The sequence below is a fragment of the Molossus molossus genome, unplaced genomic scaffold (genome assembly GCF_014108415.1).
Source record: "Molossus molossus isolate mMolMol1 unplaced genomic scaffold, mMolMol1.p scaffold_m16_p_22, whole genome shotgun sequence".
In the NCBI taxonomy this organism is placed as follows: Eukaryota; Metazoa; Chordata; class Mammalia; order Chiroptera; family Molossidae; genus Molossus; species Molossus molossus.
This window is the reverse complement of record NW_023425358.1, coordinates 3270898-3288905: the sequence shown is the minus strand read 5'-3', so window position 1 is coordinate 3288905 and position 18008 is coordinate 3270898. Positions and strand designations below refer to the sequence as shown.

General features: G+C 46.8%; 1 protein-coding gene across 1 annotated transcript; it reads left to right on the top strand.

Annotated features, from left to right (window-relative positions):
- The first annotated feature begins 10108 nt into the window (after positions 1-10108).
- On the top strand, positions 10109-13973 carry BSX (brain specific homeobox). Its single transcript, XM_036276157.1, has 3 exons — positions 10109-10535; positions 12479-12675; positions 13666-13973. The coding sequence occupies exons 1-3, from the start codon at positions 10274-10276 to the stop codon at positions 13885-13887; spliced, it is 681 nt and encodes a 226-aa protein (XP_036132050.1). The 5' UTR covers positions 10109-10273; the 3' UTR covers positions 13888-13973.
- The last annotated feature ends 4035 nt before the right edge of the window (positions 13974-18008 follow it).

The window sequence follows — 18008 nt, the reverse complement described above, 5'->3', positions numbered from 1 at the left end:
GCATGTCCCAGGAATCTCTCTGCAAAGTGCTCACTGGGGTGGGCTGAGTTGACCTCTGAGCTGGTGCAACAAGTCACTGGAGGTCATTTCTTTGACAGTTAGCATCCCTTTGTGTTTGGGATTCGCTTTGGTTACTTGGTTGGGACCTTACAGCATGGCGGGAAGTCAGGCTCTGGGTTCATTCTACAGATCAACTGTGAGTGAACTTTTAATATCTAGTGAGCTAACGAGGCTCAGCATCTCTGATAGTCAGATCCACACCGCCCCTCCTGCAGCCCGCCCAGAAGAGGAGAGGCAAGTGTGATCAGACCGGCAACTGTCTTAGCTCTGGCTGGGTTACTGACCGGGTTCTGCCTGTGCATGTTCCAGTTTTATTCATTCAAGTACCTCCTCCTCCAGGGAGCATTTCTTGCCAAGAGATCCTTTCTTCAATAAACTTCCAGAAAGCTTTTGATCGATGTTTCTGTGTTGCTTTCTGGACACTGGGTACTGAGCATGCACTAACTTTTATTACTGTTCGACATTCTTTTTATGGTTAAATGGTATTTTCACTCTTACCTTTTTCTTTTTATTAGGGAAATTTTCAACAAATAGAAAAATAAAGAAAATAGTATAAGGAACTTCCATGTATCAACCACTAAACTTTATCTGTTTGTCATTTATTTCATTCCCTCGCAACTGAGGTTTACTTAAAGTAAATGCAGACATCATGATGTTTCACCCTAATTACTCAAGAATGCACTTAAAAAAACACAAAAGGAAATTTTCCTGTATAACAACGCCATTGTCACATCTAACAAAATTAACAATGATTCTTCAATGTCATTTAATAACTCGTTCATATTTAAATTTCCCCATTTCTCTAAAAGTATTCTTATGGTTGGAATGTTCAAAGCAACATCCAGTCAAGAACCATGCATAGCATTTGATCTTGTCATTGGAGTTACTTTATTCATGGCCTTGCTTTGCAGGAACAAGGATTTGTCCCACGGAATGCTGAGCCTCCCGGGTTTGTCTGGCGGCTTCCGTACAACATGGCCTTAGACTGCTTTCGGGTCCTTGGTGTTTTCTGTAACTTGAAGTGAGTTCTAAACCTGCCTGGATTCAGGTTAAACATGAGGCAGGAATACTTTATAGGTGTGGGTGTATACTTCATTTAGCATCACAATAAGGCATGTATGATGTCTGATTTTCCTTATTGGGTATGTTAAGATTAATCACTGTGTTGAAGTGGTGATAGCCTGATTGCTTTATGTAAAGTTACACTTTCTTTTTTGTAAACAGCAAGTAATCTAGAGGGTGATCGTTGTCATTGCGCATTACCTAATTTCTCTCATTCTACAGCCATAACAATACGAGGGTAGAGGACCCTGCATCAGACAATTTCTTGTTTTGTGCAGCACCTAGTAATGCAAGATAGGTAGTAACTTTAAAAAACACTGGCTGAGCCCGGCTGCTGGGGCTCAGTGGCTGAGGTCGACTAATGCATCAAGAGGCTGCCTGTTCAATTCCCAGTCAGGGCACATGCCCAGGTTGTGGGCCTGATCCCCAGTAGGGACATGCAGGAGGTGGCCAATCGATGTTCTCTCATCGATGTTTCTATCTCTCTCTCCCTCTCCCTTTTTCTTTCTCTCTCTAACATCAGTAAAGAAAAAAAAACAAAACAAAAACTGGTTGAAGGAGTGAATGAATAAATAGATGGATGCATGAGATTTTGAGTGAATAAAATAAAAACTTTAACCTAATGAGAACTTCTGCACTCCTGCCTGTGACTGACACATTGAGGAAGGGGTCCAACTCTGTTTGGAGTCATGAAATGATAACACTTCACGGGATGAGGAGTGATTCAGGTTTTTTAGCCTCAGCTTTGCAACTAATTTGCTGTGTGACTTTGGACAAATCATTTACCTTCTCTGAACTTATTTGTACAACAAGGAATACAAAAAGAAAAAGAAAAAATTCTAAGTTTCTACCAGCCTTAACATTCTAGGAGTCTAAAGAAATACAGATAACTGTATAGACCAGGTAGTTGGGGCCTAGAGATCTTGAGCCCACTTGAATCTGGGTTTTTCTTGTGCAGTCTAGGCTTGTGGTGCTTAATAGGCTTACAGGTTGTCATAGTAACCGCCCTCCCCACAGCTTGTTATCTAATAACCAGCCATCCCAATCATTACCAGCTACGATCTCGGCCCCGTTTGATATTGAACTGGGAAGGTGACTAGGGATTGATTAGCCTTCATGCCATTTTATAAACAATAGAAAGCACTTACTTTTCCCCCCAGCAAAGTAAAATCTGCCAGGCTGGATCATCTGAGTGGTCCTTTCACTTATTTATTTACTTATTTATTCACTTATTCAGTCAATTTGTTCATTTTTGAGATCTTACCATGTGCCAAGCATTGAACTCCATGCTCGGGGTATAACTGGTTCTTCTTGCATAGAGCACAGTTTATGGAGGGAGAGCAGTGATTACAGAGGCAGCTGCAATACTGAGAAAATTCTACGACATCAGTCTGTGGCAGCATAGAGACAGGGTGCCTACACCCCAGGGCGTTGGAGAAGGCTTCCAGGAGGAAGTGATGTGTTTCCATTGAGAACTGTATAGAAATAAGCCAGTGTAGGAGGGAGATGTGGCTAGAGTAATACATGCTCCTGGCAGAGAGGGTGGCATATACCAAGACTCAGGGATGGGAGAGAATATGGCATGTTAAAGAGTTTAGAACACTGGGGAATTACCAAAGATATTTAGAAACATTTTTTACTGTGGTAAAATATACATAAGTACTACCAAAGGATTTTAAGCATGGACTAACATAATCAGCTCCGCACACTGGAATCATCCCTCTGGCTAGTGAGGAAAAGATTGGAGTGTCAAAAGAGGAGTGGAGAGACCGTTGTAGTTAAGATCATGCCCTTAGCATGAGGTGTGGAAGTCTTCACAGTGGAGACCACGTTGTGTTTGTATCTTCTAAGCAGTGATGGCTACACTTCACATTCATAGAAATGACTAATAAATATTTGTTGAATGAATGAATGGTTGTTTATTGGCTGAATGCACATATATCTGGAAACACAAATAATTTAGTTTTGGGCTTTCTAGTACCTTTTCTCTAATTCTTCATGCATGAGACATTTTGATGAAATTTCCTAAATTACACCTCTACTCAAAAAAGTTTCATTGGCTGCTATGCTCACCTCACTGTCCTCAAAAGTAAAAAAAAAAAAAAAAAAAAAAAAATTGTAATTAGCTTTCAAAGTATATTGATAAGATCATAGCCACATTTCCAAATACTGTCCTAAACGCACTCTACTTATGCTGATCTCAGCATCCTGCACACGCACCACGTTCTGCCCACCTGGGAGCACTGTGCGTGCTGTTCCCAGCTGGAGCCTTGCACCACCTGCACTCACCTGCTCACTCTGCCTCCTAGGGCTCACTCTGCCTCCTAGGACTTGCTCTCTGCCTCCTAGGGCTCACTCAGCCTGCTAGGGCTCACGCTCTGCCTCCTAGGGCTCGCTCTCTGCCTCCTAGGGCTCGCTCTCTGCCTCCTAGGGCTCAATCTCTGCCTCCTAGGGCTCACTCTGCCTCCTAGGGCTCACTCTCTCCCTCCTAGGGATCACTCTCCCTCCTAGGGCTCACTCTCTCCCTCCTAGGGCTCACTCTCCCTCCTAGGGCTCACTCTCTGCCTCCTAGGGCTCACTCTGCCTCCTAGGGCTCACTCTCTGCCTCCTAGGGCTCACTCTCTCCCTCCTAGGGCTCACTCTCCCTCCTAGGGCTCATGCTCTGCCTCCTAGGGCTCACTTTGCCTCCTAGGGCTCACTCTCCCTCCTAGGGCTCATGCTCTGCCTCCTAGGGCTCACTTTGCCTCCTAGGGCTCACTCTCCCTCCTAGGGCTCATGCTCTGCCTCCTAGGGCTCACTCTGCCTCCTAGGGCTCACTCTCTGCCTCCTAGGGCTCACTCTCTCCCTCCTAGGGCTCACTCTGCCTCCTAGGGCTCACTCTGCCTCCTAGGGCTCACTCTGCCTTCTAGGGCTCACTCTCTGCCTCCTAGGGCTCACTCTCTCCCTCCTAGGGCTCACTCTGCCTCCTAGGGCTCACTCTGCCTCCTAGGGCTCACTCTGCCTCCTAGGGCTCACTCTGCCTCCTAGGGCTCACTCTCTGCCTCCTAGGGCTCACTCTGCCTCCTAGGGCTCACTCTGCCTCCTAGGGCTCACTCTCTGCCTCCTAGGGCTCACTCTCCCTCCTAGGGCTCACTCTCCCTCCTAGGGCTCACTCTCTCCCTCCTAGGGCTCACTCTCAACCAGGTCTAGGGCTGTCTTGCACGAAGCCTTCACTCATTATTGCAATTGATAGACTATTTAAATACAATTTTATAAAAATTAAAGCAAATTGTTCTTCACAGAGATTGTAGACATTTGCATTCTTTGAATCGGTGTATGAGAGTGAGTCTTTCCCTCACGTCTTTGCTAACAGTGGATTTAAATTAATCAGTTAAACTTTTGTCTTATTTTTTAGTATTATTATTAGCATTTAAAAATGTTTAACAGCCATTTATATTTTCTTTTTTGTGCACTCTTTTTTCCGATTCTTTGCCCATTTTTAAATTCATCCTTTTTATTATTGATTTGTAGTAAATTTATATATATATTAGATTATTTCTGTGTCTGGGATATGAGTTGCATATATTTTTCTCCCAGTTTGTTGTTCATCATTTTTTCTTTCCTCATAATAGTTTTAGCCATAAAGAATTAAAAAAATTATTGTAGTTAATTTTATTAATATTTTTCTTCTATGGCATCTAGGTTTTTATGTTACACACAAAATGGCTGTTCCTATTTTAAGTTTATTTAAGAAAATCTTTCCAATATTTTTCCTTCTGCTTCCTTTTAAATTAGCTGCTATCTTGGTCATTGTAAGACAAATTCAATATTATCCTCTAATAGTGACAAAATTTGTACCTTCCATTATTTTATATATATATATTTATATATATTTTATACACACACACGTATATGCATAGATATGTGTGTGTGTGTGTGTGTGTGTATATATATATATATTTGGTCCACTAACTTCATTGCATTACAAATTATAAATGAGAGTTAGAGGAATACAATCAATTTGGCTTCATGAACAGTATTTTCAAACAAAATATAAATGATCCGGCATTTTAACAAAAACATACCAAAAATTTAGTTCTGCACACAACGTCCTTTTGGGACATGTTTACAAGCTCATCTCTGTACCTAAAAATAGAGATAGAAAAGATCTTCTTTTTAAAAATGTTTTTATTGATATTTTAGAGAGAGAGGAAGGGAGAGAGAGAGATAGAAACATCGATGTGAGAGAGAAACATCGGTTGGCTGCCTCCTGCACCCTCTCCAACCCGGGTATGTGCCCTGACCCAGAACTGAACCAGAACCTCTCAGTCCATGGGATGATGCTCAGTCCACGGAGCCACACCAGCCGGGCCAGTTTGAAAAGATCTCACAACCTCTAACATCAGAAATGCACAGTATGTAGTGGTGGTCATGTATGCCCCTTTATTTTCAAAACAATGCATACTAGTTTGGTATTACCATTTAAAGTACATTTTATCATTAGGTGCTAAATTTTAACTCTGATGATAGAATTTGGGTGCTTTAGAATGGAAGAAAAGAATATTTAAAGGACATCTGTGTTACCTTTTTTTAAAAAAAAATATATTTGGCTACGTTTCTGGGACTTGATGAGGAAAATGGTAGAATTCTAATAAAAACTGATTTAAAGATCATTCTAATTCCATTATATACCACTTAGAGGATTAAGACATGATGATCTATGACCTTTCTTATTTCAAACCACTGATTCCCTTAAAGATCTTTCCATCACAAACTTTATGAAGCATGCTTTGAATTGAGGTGCCAGAGGCAGTATAGAAAACTTCAACAGAGAAAAGAAATGAATGCTTTAACCTTAAAGATTGACCCAGTCCTCAGTGAGCAAGCTGGATTCCTCCTTATAGGAGGAATAAATACTGTGATTTAAATATCCTACCCTTGAGTGTGTTCTCATGTGAGTTCACATCCTACTTTCCAGCGTAAAAGAAGATGCGTTTGCAGGGAGCATCCAGTGACTCCACTTCTTCCTCTAGACTGCTAGCCACTTCGGCAGTACTTAAAATAAAGTGCTCAGATAGAAGGTAAGTTGAAACAGGCAACAAGCAATATAATACAAAATGTTATGAGTAAAGTGTGTTACTCAGATCCTTCTAAAATACATTTCTCCCTTTATTTTGAAGGCCACAGTCTAGGCAAGTTGGCTAATGGAACCAGTCTTTTCTTTGATCATCAATAGGGTTATCTTTTTGGGAAACCAAGTCCCAGCTCAGATGACAGTTTCAAATGAGACTGACATGAAAGAGAGTAGGATTGTTTAATTATTTACACTCTGGAAAACATCTTTTTTTCTCTTTAAATTAATAATTCTTCATCTGAAACCATAAGCAGGAGCTCTATCATGCCTTGCAGATTGGGGAGGGGGAGAATTTATTTGATCTTTTTTTTTTTTGGCTCAGGGCAGTGTGCAGAGTCTGGTTTTATGTGTCAGCTACAGCTGGCTCTGGGTGACAGATTTTGGTCAAATAAAAATAAATGTAATGTGAGTGCATTTATTGAATCTTCTGAGGTTGAGAAAATGTGTAATAAGTAGCCTGGCATATAGTGGATGTTCAAAAAAATGCTCACAATAATGCTCACAATGATCACATATAGTGGATGGATGAAGGGCAGCATTGAAAATATACTGGGCTGGCTTCAGAAGCTGCTTTCCATTTCCTTTGTGCATGTCTACCTACCCTGGAGAGGGGCGAATGGGATTATGGCAGTTAACTGGCCATGTGCTGTCCAGTAAGTAACCACTAGCCTTATGTGGCTGTTGAGCGCTTGAAATATGGCTCATCTGGATTGAGATGTGCAGTTAATGTAAAATACACACTAGATTTTGGAGACTTAGTATTAAAAAGGAATGCAAAAGAATTTCATTGATAATATTTATATTGATTACCTGTTGAATAATCATATTTTTGACATATAGGAGTTAAATGAAATATAGTAATATTTCACCTGTTTCTTCTTACTTTTTAAGTGTGGCTAGCAGAAAATCTGAAATTGCCTATTTGATGCTCATATTTTTATTGAACAGTGCTGCTCTAGACTTTATAGATAATCCAGGCAAGGAAACAGTCCTGCTTTTAAGGGGCAAACTGTTTATAAGCTATCTAAAAACATAGAGAAAGGCCTGTGGGCTCTGGAATGCCCCTTCCCCCAAACATACGACCAACATGAAGTGAATCTCAAGAGGTGGCTGGATGCCCAGGTGGCCTCCATCACCCACCACAGAAGGAGGATGGGCCAGGCATGAGCCCCATGGGAAGGTAGGGATGGGGTTCTGTTAATCCTAGAGTGTCCCGTGGTTCTGCTCAGCAGCCCCACCATGATAAAGACAATTCCTAGCTTTTTTGACCTCTTGAATGGGAGACCCCACCCCATAGGAACTTTTCCAGGACAAGACTTGCCTGCACAGCCTGTCCATTCCAGTGCTAGGCTCAGGGCCACAATCCCCATGGCAAGCCCCAGCTGGGATTCTCTGAGCACCCTGGGAGAAGGGGTCTCTCTCATCAAATAGGGTGTCCACTATGGTGACTGAGGAATCCCTGTCTCTGCCTCCACTTCTGACCAATCCCCTGTTCTCCCCTCTGCCCCCCCCATCCCCGAGGGCTGCTTTGGTGCTGGCGGCTGTCTATTTTCTCAGCCACAGAGCTTTGTTTCCCAGCATCGCTGAAAGGGGAAGGGGAGGGGGGGAAGTAAAACTCACCTGCAGTCCTCGAGGTCCTGCCCCTTCTCATAGTCATCCCGTTTTCTCCCTTCATCTCTCTCTCAGGTTCCTACTGAGCGGGAGGTGTTGGGCTACCAGGAAGATGAGTCCCAGAATGAGCAGAACTCAGAATGGGCAGTGTGAGGAGTGGGCCTCCTCCCCTGCATCTAGGCCAGGCAGCAGGGCCAAGGAAAACAGCCTTAGCTTTGGGGGAGATAGGGAGCTGAGTCCAGGGTCTATGAAATAGGGGAAAGGGAAGGACCCAGCAGGTGCTCTACTTCCCTCCCTTTCCCTTCCCTCCTCAGATCCTGAGAAAACTCTGAGAGGTGCATAAGGCTAAATTCTGAGAAAGGGTTTGCAGTGCCTTGGGTCAAAGGTAACTGTCACCCAAAGATGGTTTTTACTACCCCTGGTCCCAAAGGGACATTCAGTAATCTTTTCATTTCACTTTCTGAGGCAGGAGTTAGTCCCACCTCATAGTGAAACTGAAATCCCATCCTCAAGGCTGATTGCAAATTTGTGCTCTCCCTCCATGTAGGGATGGAGAAGAGGGCGTGAGCAAGCACAGGAAGGCTCTTCCCTGTGACCAGTGTCTGGTTGTACCCCCACCACCTCTGAAACAGCCTCTAGCCTTTAGGATCCCAGAAGACAGGAAGGCTTGAAGCTCTCTCGCTGGGAGGCGGTGGACTTCCTACAGTGGGAACCATGCCCCAGGCCTCTTTAGGGGCCTCTTCAGTTTCTCTCTAGCCCTGGGGAGATGACTGGACTGAGGCTAAGGAATAAGAAATGACTCTTGGAAGTCTATCATTTTCCCTTTCTGTGGCCATTTCTCGGTGGCCTGCTCTGTGTCTTCAGTTCTTCCCATTATACACTTAAAACAAAAATCACTTTTCAGACTCCAGGACAAAGCATTCTGACTTTGTTTCAATGCCTACTTGCTAAGATCTTATTTTGAAGTTATTTACCCCCTTCTTTCTCCTTCCTCTCACTCTCCTCATCTGTTTTCCATTTTTACCAGGTCATCCATATGGAATAAGAGCTCTTACTTCCTGCAGCACTGTAGTTTGGGGCCTAATTGATTCTGGTAATTAATTTGTTTTACCTGCTAGATCAGATGAAAATTCTACCCATGCACCCAAGGATTAGCACTTGGCTTTCTAACACCTCCTTTAATTATCTAATAGCATGGGTTGTGAGGACTCAGTCTCTATTAAAACACTTTTGCTATTAGCAGTAGTGATTGGAATTGTGATGACAACTAGATTTCAACAAATTAGAGCTTAAAAATGGGGAGATGGAGGAGAAGTGGCTTCTTTTAATTTCTCTGAGTTTAACACCAATAATTAGAGCAATTTTTGGAGATGTGAGTCAAAGTTAGCCTGCTGTGCTGTAGATGATCACCTTAATTTTAGCAAATTGACTCAAGGTAAATAAATGTGACAGATCAGAAAAGAGACAAACAGGAGAAAGGATTGGGAAGGAGGGAAATAAAAAGAAAGGCTGGGAGGCGAATGGGGACAAAAACCTAGCACAAATATGTGTGTGTGTGTGGGGGGGTGTTGAAATGGGTAGTACAGCAGAAATAGCTCTGTGAGTGGAACAAGAAGATAACAAAAATCCGAGAGGAGGTGGAGACTGGCATTAAGAGGTAGCTCTGGCCATATTTACGCAGACCATGTTACTCAACTAATGTAGATATAACTTCCCTCACACCACCCGCTATAACTGAGGTAAAGGATGCTATGATCATTATTCCATTTATCCACCTCGACAATCTCGTCATCCGTCAGCCATCCCATTTCAGTTGGGTCCAGCAGATATGGCCTCTCTTTCTCCTCACTTCTCCCCTTGTCCTTGCTATGATTTCTCTACATTTTTGGAACCCAGACCCAAATGCCAAAATAAGTGTCTTATCCCTATTGCGTTGGGCCCTTGAAATGCCTTCTGTTCTCTAAAGAGGAGTTTGTCGGAAGACAGAGACTTTTTCTTTTTAGTCTTCTTTAAAAATAGCTGGGAGCAAAGCAGCTCCTACAGTGAAGGGTCAGAAATTACAGCGGGGAATCCTGGTAGGAGCAACAACCCGGTCCAGTCCGCCTGCCGGGTCTGGCCTGTAGAATTTAGCACCGCGGACAGCTCCCCGCCACGCCCCGAGCCCACCGCACCCTCCCCTCCACGGCTGGCAGCCCTGCCATTGGCTCTCCCGGCTCCCCTCTCCAAGCTGCCAATTCTCCTACCCAACCTACCCAGGAGCTAGTCTTCTTCCTCTGCAGCGCCAGGGGTAGCCCAGGCCGGGGAGAGAGCCGTGGGGATCCGAGCCTCGCAGGGTGGTTGTCCGCTGTCGACCAGGCTTGCTGAGACGCTGCCTGTTCCCTACACTTCTTCCTCGGCCCTCGCCCCGTGTCCAGCGCCAGGCTCAAGATGAATCTCAACTTCACCTCCCCTCTACACCCGGCATCTTCTCAGAGGCCCACGTCTTTCTTCATTGAAGACATCCTGCTGCACAAGCCCAAGCCACTCAGGGAGGTGGCCCCCGACCATTTCGCCAGTTCTCTGTCCTCTCGGGTGCCTCTGCTAGACTATGGCTACCCTCTCATGCCCACACCCACTCTCCTGGCTCCTCACCCCCACCACCCTCTGCATAAGGGAGACCACCACCACCCTTATTTTCTCACCACTTCGGGTAAGTAACAGGGGCTTCGAGGTACAGGGAGTGAGAGAGCAGGTGTTCCTGCGCAGACCCCATCCTGTGATGGAGCCTAGAGAAGGCCAAAACTGGTGCAGCCTGGCTTGTGGGCCTCCGTCCCCAGGTAACAGCAGAAGGTCGGGATGTCTGAGAACACACAGAGCTCCCTTGAGGTATGCCAACCCATGGGGTAACTTGTGGTCACTTTGTACTCTTTAGAATGGAGGAAACATGTGCAGCCAAGAGGTGGCTGGAGGTGTTGATTCTTGGTGGGCAGTGCTCAGTTTCCTTCCTGTTGTCTTCCTGGTGGCTTTGGTGCAGCTCTCAGTCTCAATTCTCTGTCTCTTCCTGCTCTGAGGGAGACCCCTGACCACTTCACCCCATAGAACAGAACTCAACTTTGCAATTCAGAAGTTCAAAAGACTCCAGGGGGTAGCTTTCTCTCCCAGGTGCTGAACATTCACCATCCGACCTGTGGAGGCTTGGAAGTGAGAGTTTGGGATATTCTGAGGACTGAAGGGTTGCACTGACCAAGGAAGGGAGAAAGGGTAAGAAAAAAAGAGGGAGGGACGTGGCTCTCTAACTCTCTCCACTCCCAAGTCGTGGGCGCAGCTTCCCTCTCTGCCCTTGTTGCTGGCACCGCTGGAGCCCAGCACCTAAGCATTTTGATTTGCCAGAGGTGGCAAGGAACCGGCACCCGCAAAGCCTAGTTGGTACAGGAGGTGTGGGGAAAGGCCCAGGTTTTTACTGCCTCTCTCTGAGAAAACTTGGTCCCACTTTCTTCCCGGCATTTCCATTCCAGCCGGAACAGAATAATTCGTTGAGTCCAAGCGCAGAGCGCAGCCGGAAACAACCCTAGTCCCAGCGGGGGCTGTGGAGAGACACGAGGCAGTGTGTGAATCCACAACAAACGCTAAAAGTGATTGTGAAACGGAAATCCCAGATGCCGGGGTCCGGAGTTGGAAAGGCGGTTGAGAAGCCTGCCTCGAAGTCTGCATCTTGGCACCGGCTTCAGCACCGGGCCGGCCCACTCATGCTCCCCCCAGAGTAGTGGCCACTCATGCTCCCTCCAGAGTAGTGGCCGAAGCCCGAGATACCGGGACTGCTTGTTTCCTGTTTTGCTTTTGTTTTCCCGGGATTGGCCAGTGCTGTGCCTGTGGCAGTGCAGGCTTGGTGCCTCTGGGACACGGCACAGCCTGCCAAGGTGTGAGGTGCGGAAAGAAAACGGTCTTTGATCCAGTTCTGCTTGAGGTCGGAGGGAGAGAATGAGAAAAACAGTGAGGGGCAGATTAGGCAGCGGGGTCCCCAGCGCTACCCTCAATCCGATAAGGAAACGTGCGAGGCGGGAATCGCCTCTCCGTCCGCGCTGGGAGCCTCCCCGGATGCGAGTGTGCAGCGGTTCCCTTAGGCCGAAGGCGGAAAATCCGGGAAGGCTGGGAAAGAGAAAGGCGATTTTAGTGAGTCTGAGAGGCAAGAGCAAGCTCAGGATTCCACTAATCTCAGAACCACCCTGAAGGTCATCGGGGTCTGGAAGAGTGGGGGATGGAGAAGAGGGAGACAGCTCCTGGCCGCCGACCTTTGCAAGGAAACTTCGGGGGGAGGCGCAGAGGAGGGCGGGACCCTGAGACGCTGGGAAAGTCTCTCTGAGAAGACGTGTTAAAAAGTCCTCCGATCTATGTTATAATGTTCTTTTCCGTTTTTCCTACTGTTAATTGTTTGTGTTTCTAGGTGGCTTCCTGACGATCTCCAAGCGGTACTCTTGCTGTCTCCCCGTCCCCAGCCCGCCCCTTGTGCCCCAGAGAAGGGTCGGAGGCTTTGGGGAGAGGAGGGGACTGTGGCGACGAGAGGCTGCGGGAGCCGGGGGACGGAGGAGGGGAGTGCAGCGGGGGCCGCTCGAGCGTGCTGGGGCTCTGCCCACCGGGCGGCTTTTCTCTCCGCAGGGGTGCCGGTCCCCGCGCTGTTCCCGCACCCCCCGCACGCGGAGCTGCCGGGGAAGCACTGCCGCCGCCGCAAAGCGCGCACGGTGTTCTCGGACTCGCAGCTGTCTGGCCTGGAGAAGAGGTTCGAGATCCAGCGCTACCTGTCCACGCCCGAGCGGGTGGAGCTGGCCACGGCCCTCAGCCTGTCTGAGACGCAGGTGGGCCTGGCAGAGGGAGGCCCCGATCTGCTCCTGCTCCTCTGCCCTCAACTCCTAACCCCTTCCGGACCCATGCAGAGGCCAAACGGGGATGACGCCGCTCCCCTTGATTCGAGGCGTCTCCAAAGATTCTTAGCCGAGCACAGCCACTTTCAACCTCATGTCAGACTTACCAAAGCAACGTCTCTCCAGCGGGCAGGCTCTGGACTTGGAGGAAAAACTCCAGTGATCCGACCACTGCTCCCGTCTGAGAGCTGCCTTTGCAGCGCCTTCTCTGCTTCTCCAGGTCAAGGCAGTACCCCTGTCAGACACAGACCGAGATCGGAGACGTTCTTGTCCCGAGAGAAGCCCACACGAGATTTTGTCTTCCTATTTCAATCTCTAACCGCTGCGAGTCTTCATATCCATGCCCCCCCCCCCATAACTTAAGCTTCTCCCTATCGCCCTCTCCTCAGTGGAAGAACCATTTGTCTTCCTCCAGATGCTATTCAACCTCCAAACTCCTTCCTCCACACCTTGTCTCACCTTCTGTGCACCTCAAACCCACCTCGCTGTGTTTTCTCTGGTGAGAACCAGCAAGTTTGATGCCCCTGCCTGCCCAGGAACCTTGCTGGCCAGACACTTGGCTGTCCTAATCAGAGGGACGTGTATTGAAAGTAAAGGAGACATCCACGCAACACTTACTGTTAGTAACTCTAGTTAATAACAGGGTTAGTATTCACTGACCACTCATCTTGCCCATCACTATTATTTCGGGACAGTTACTTCTGGGAGACACAGGTTGTTTGGTTCTCATTCAACCTAAGACGAACTTCTGAGCAGTTTGGGCGTGACTTGACCCTGCAGAGACTGTCACAACTCTTGAATAATTCGTCAATGGATTGCGGTCCAGGACCATGTTCCTAAAGCCCCGCAATCGCTCAGATCTTAGGTCAGTAATTATGGGTCTGAAGGAATAACATGGTTTTATATTTTTCTCCCTGAAATCAGGTGAAAACGTGGTTCCAGAACCGGCGGATGAAACATAAAAAACAGCTGAGGAAAAGTCAAGACGAGCCCAAAGCACCGGATGGGCCCGAGAGCCCTGACGGCAGCCCCCGCGGCCCAGAAGCCGCACCCTCCGAGGCTCGGCTGGGTCTGCCCGCCGGCCCCTTTGTGCTAACCGAGCCGGAGGACGAGGTGGACATCGGGGACGAGGGGAACTCGGCTTAGAGCCACAGGTGCTCTGAGCAGCCAGGCTGGGGCAGGCGGGAGGAGGCCGCGGGGCGGGCGCGGCTTCCTCCCGGACTGGAAGACTCCGGAGGCTTCGAGACCGGCGGCTTCGGAAGTCGGCTCCTGGAAGACAAAACGCAGCTGTTCGCCCTCCAACCCGTGCAGAACCCGCGCGGCGGCGGATCGACCGCTTGCCCTCCTCCTCCCCCCGCCCGTGAGTCCCCGAGGGGGGTACGTGTGCTCGGGGCAGCTCTTCCCCGTGCCCGGCGCTCATACTGGAACGCGGACCCGCGGCTCTCCAGTTCTCCTCCGGGAGAGCAGATCCCCTGGGCCCTCAACTCTCAGCCACCTGTCCCCAGCTCTGGTTGTCCAGGTTCCGCGGCCTCTCCACGCGGACCCTTTGCCCTTCTTGGGCAGACCCAATGACTGCAGGTAAGGGGCCGGTGCCTGGGCCTTCCGCTCTGCCGGGAGCCGGGCAGAGCCGTGACCTAATTCTTACTTAACGTGTCCACGGCCAGACGGACTCGCGCGCTGCTCGCTGCCAACCTCCAATGCGGATTCCCCCAACCCCATCTCAAACTCACAAACTAAGCGACGCCCTCCTTCTCAGAGCGGCGCTTCTGTCCTCTCCCGCCACCGTTCCCCTCGAGACCTGGCGGCTCTGCTCCCCGGCACCTTCCTGAGCTAGTGGTCCCTGGCGCTCCTTTCGGTCCTCCTCACCTCCACTGCGACTGGGGGCCCCATACTGAGAAGCGCCCGCGCGCGGCAGAAACTTGAGCAGAAAAACCCCTGGAGCAATTTTGCTGCCCGACCTTGCTGTGGGCCCGCCCCGCAACTCTTCCACGTCCCACCGCTTACTGACATTTTAAGTGAGCGTTCCTCGGGTTGTGTATGGAAATACTCGTTCTCATTGCGTTTTAAGAGAATGCGGAGTTTTTGCAAAAGTAAGGCTAAAGGGGAAGAAGCCTCGTCCCCTTCGGGAGTGCACCTGTTTGGGGACGACTGAGCTGGAGCAGGAGTCAGACGCGCCCTGCACGTGGCCCCGCTCTCTCTCCCGGGGAGGTCCGTTCTCATCCCGGGTTTGCAGTCTGTTTAGTTAATAAAGGGCTTGCGGGAAAAACTGGGAACGAACATAAGTTCTGGGAACCGTTTGTTCGGCCTCCAACCTATGCACGGTCCTTCCCGCCGCCGCAGGCAGTTTCCGGTTCTCCGCGGGACCGAACCAAGCCAACGCTTGACCTTTCCTTAACCGATCCCGTCTCCCGCACCCCGATTTTTCAGTTTTTAATTGTTTAATAGTCTTGAATTCTACCTGCATGGAAAAGGTCAAGGTAAATACTATTTTTTGACTCTGAAATGCTGAAGATACTTGGAATTTGAAATTATACTAACGAATCACGTGGTGATACTACAGGCCCAGTACGCTTATCAAATATAGCAGGTCCGCCAGGGGCAACCTCGCTTCCCATCTTCCCTCACTCTGGCTGTGTGTTTAGGTGAGCGAGCCCAGGAAGGCTGGAGAGGAGGGAGAGTGGCTAAGGGGTCCTCGCCCTTGGGTTCTAAGGATGAATAATAATAAAAGGCTCACCTGAGAGATACTGCAGTTGGGTTCGAGACCACTGTAATAAAACACAATAAAGCGAATGGTAATCCTTTTGCTGGTGGAGGATCTTGCCTTCAGTTTGTAAAGACGAAACTGTGAAGGGCAATAAAACGAGGCATGCCTGTATGTAGACAACAGCTGTGTGAGTTTACATTGCATTTGATCTTTTTTGGTTCTTCATTTTACTAGTAAGAGGATAAATCCTAAAGGTTTTTCTAGACCTTAATGCTACGATTCCATGAATGTAGGAGTAGACCTTTTTTTTTTTTTTTTTTTTTTTTTTTTACAGTAGCTTGCCCGGGGAAACATTATCTTAAGCAAAGACAAGGGTCAGAGGGTTAGACATTTACTCATTCTGCATCATTTAGGAGGCAAAACTGTTGTTTTAAAAACATAAGCATTGTATAGCTGTTTCCATTTTCCAAAGTGCTCTTTATCAATTAACAATCTTGTGAGTCACAGACAAGAATTATTTTTCCCTTTCATAGTTAAGGAAATTAAGGCTTGACAAGATTGTAAGATTTACGCATGAAATCAGGACTAGCTAACAGCCAAAGCAGGAATATATATGTTCTGACTCCTTTATTTCTCTGCCCAGGACACTTTTTTCCTAGTAACAATGCATTGATTGGCATTTTGCCTCTATCACTTCATAAGAACACCTTTCTCATTTACTTGGATTGTGTAGATGTGTTATTAAAAGCAAATTTAGGTTCAGATTTCTCCTTTCTCTTCTTGCTCAGATAATAACAGTACTGTTTTAAGGCAGGAGTTTTTGACAAATGCTTTACAATAAAACGAATAACTTGGTTTTAGGAAAAAAGTGATTTGTGAATAAGAATGTTCCTGGTAACATGGAAGGGAGAGTAGATACTATTACACAAGGAGGAAAAATTTCAAATTCTTCCAATCCCAGGAAGAACAGCTACTAAAAGGGATTTGGGGAGAATTTAAAATGGAACAGAAATTTTATGTTTTTGGGGGAAATTAAAAAAAAAATAAAGTAGATGATTTATACATATCCCAACACATCAGACATCTATCTCTTTCTTTTGTCTTCACAAGAAGATGCCAGGACTTATTTCGGGTCTATGAGGAGCAGATTGGGCACATCTCCTGACCTTCTGAAAAGGCAGGTAGATGAGATGCTTTGTTAGCATAGGCACCGCTCTACCTGGTTGGAGGCAGAATGAATCCTGGAGCCCAGGGACCTGGTTGTCTGTGTCTTTGATTCAGGAGCATTAAACATAGAAAGATGCCCATTTTGCCTCATCCTGGTCCTCTGTTTGTGGCTGTTCCTGGTGAGATGAGGTGAGAAGGAAAGAGCTAGGACCTGCAGCACTGTTTTCTCATCAGACAGTATTCCCTGAGATTGGTGGCAAACAATTCAATAGAAAAGTTCTCCTAATTTTCTTTTCCTTTTCTTTCTTTTTTTTAATCCTCACCTGAGGACACTCTTGCATTTATTTTCAGATAGAGTGGGAGGGAGAGAGGAAGGAAGAGAGAGAAAGAGAAACATCAATGTGAGAGAAACACATCAACTGGTTGCCACCCACATGACCCCAACCGAGGCCAGGGTCCAACCACAACCGAGGTACGTGCCCTTAGCGGAACCAAACCTCCGTCTCTCTGGTCTGAGGGCCGATGCTCCAACAGCTGAGCCACACTGGGCCAGGGCTCCTTTCTCCTTCCTTCCTTCCTTCCTTCCTTCCTTCCTTCCTTCCTTCCTTCCTTCCTTTGTGCTCGCTCTCTCCCTCTCCTTTCTTTCTTTCCTTCTTTCTTCCCCTCCCTCCCTCACAATTTAGTCTCAATTTAATGCAACATGATCACACTTTGGGTTTTGGCCTTCAATACTGATCATAGCCTCTATGGGCTGAAAAGTTATTTTGGTTTGAATTATCCAGCCTTTTGCCTCAACTCTGTTCCACTTGGTGGTGAAGCTCTGACAAGACCATGTTGATTATGACATGTTAAAGAAAGACATACATAGCTAGGTCTGATTCTGAAGGGGCACAAACTTCTTAAAACAGTCAAGGTGGCAAAGTCATCCTATATGTAATCTTAATTGTAGTGAATAATTTGTTCCATATTTGTTCTTAATGTTATTTGTGATGGACTTCATTTCATAGATTTTCAGAGAGGGGCTCTTGATAATATTTCTGTTCTTAAGAATATAAAAAACGAACAACACACCATCCATCCCAGTATTAAACTGATAGTGGCACTAAGAAATGATTAATTAGAATCCATGACACCACTTCAAAAGATAGAAAACTGGCCCGTGTGGATGTTTTTGATAACTAGAGATAAGGAGATATGGAGGCAAGGAGCAAACAGAATGCTTTCTGGTGCTAAGAGAATCATGCAATAAACATATTTAGTTGAAACAATGACTCCTTGATTTTCTTGAATTGGGCTTCATATATGTGTAAAAATAATGAGTTAATTAAAATACTTTATATTATATTTGTTATATTCTTGGAATCACATTTTAAAGAGGATGTGGACAAACTAAAAT

Bases quoted from the DNA above. Each gene is read 5' to 3' on its own strand.
- BSX (XM_036276157.1), top strand. From the start codon at position 10,274: ATGAATCTCAACTTCACCTCCCCTCTACACCCGGCATCTTCTCAGAGG. The intron at 10,536-12,478 runs GTAAGTAACAGG...TTCTCTCCGCAG, and splicing joins TTATTTTCTCACCACTTCGG to GGGTGCCGGTCCCCGCGCTG. The intron at 12,676-13,665 runs GTGGGCCTGGCA...CCCTGAAATCAG, and splicing joins TCAGCCTGTCTGAGACGCAG to GTGAAAACGTGGTTCCAGAA.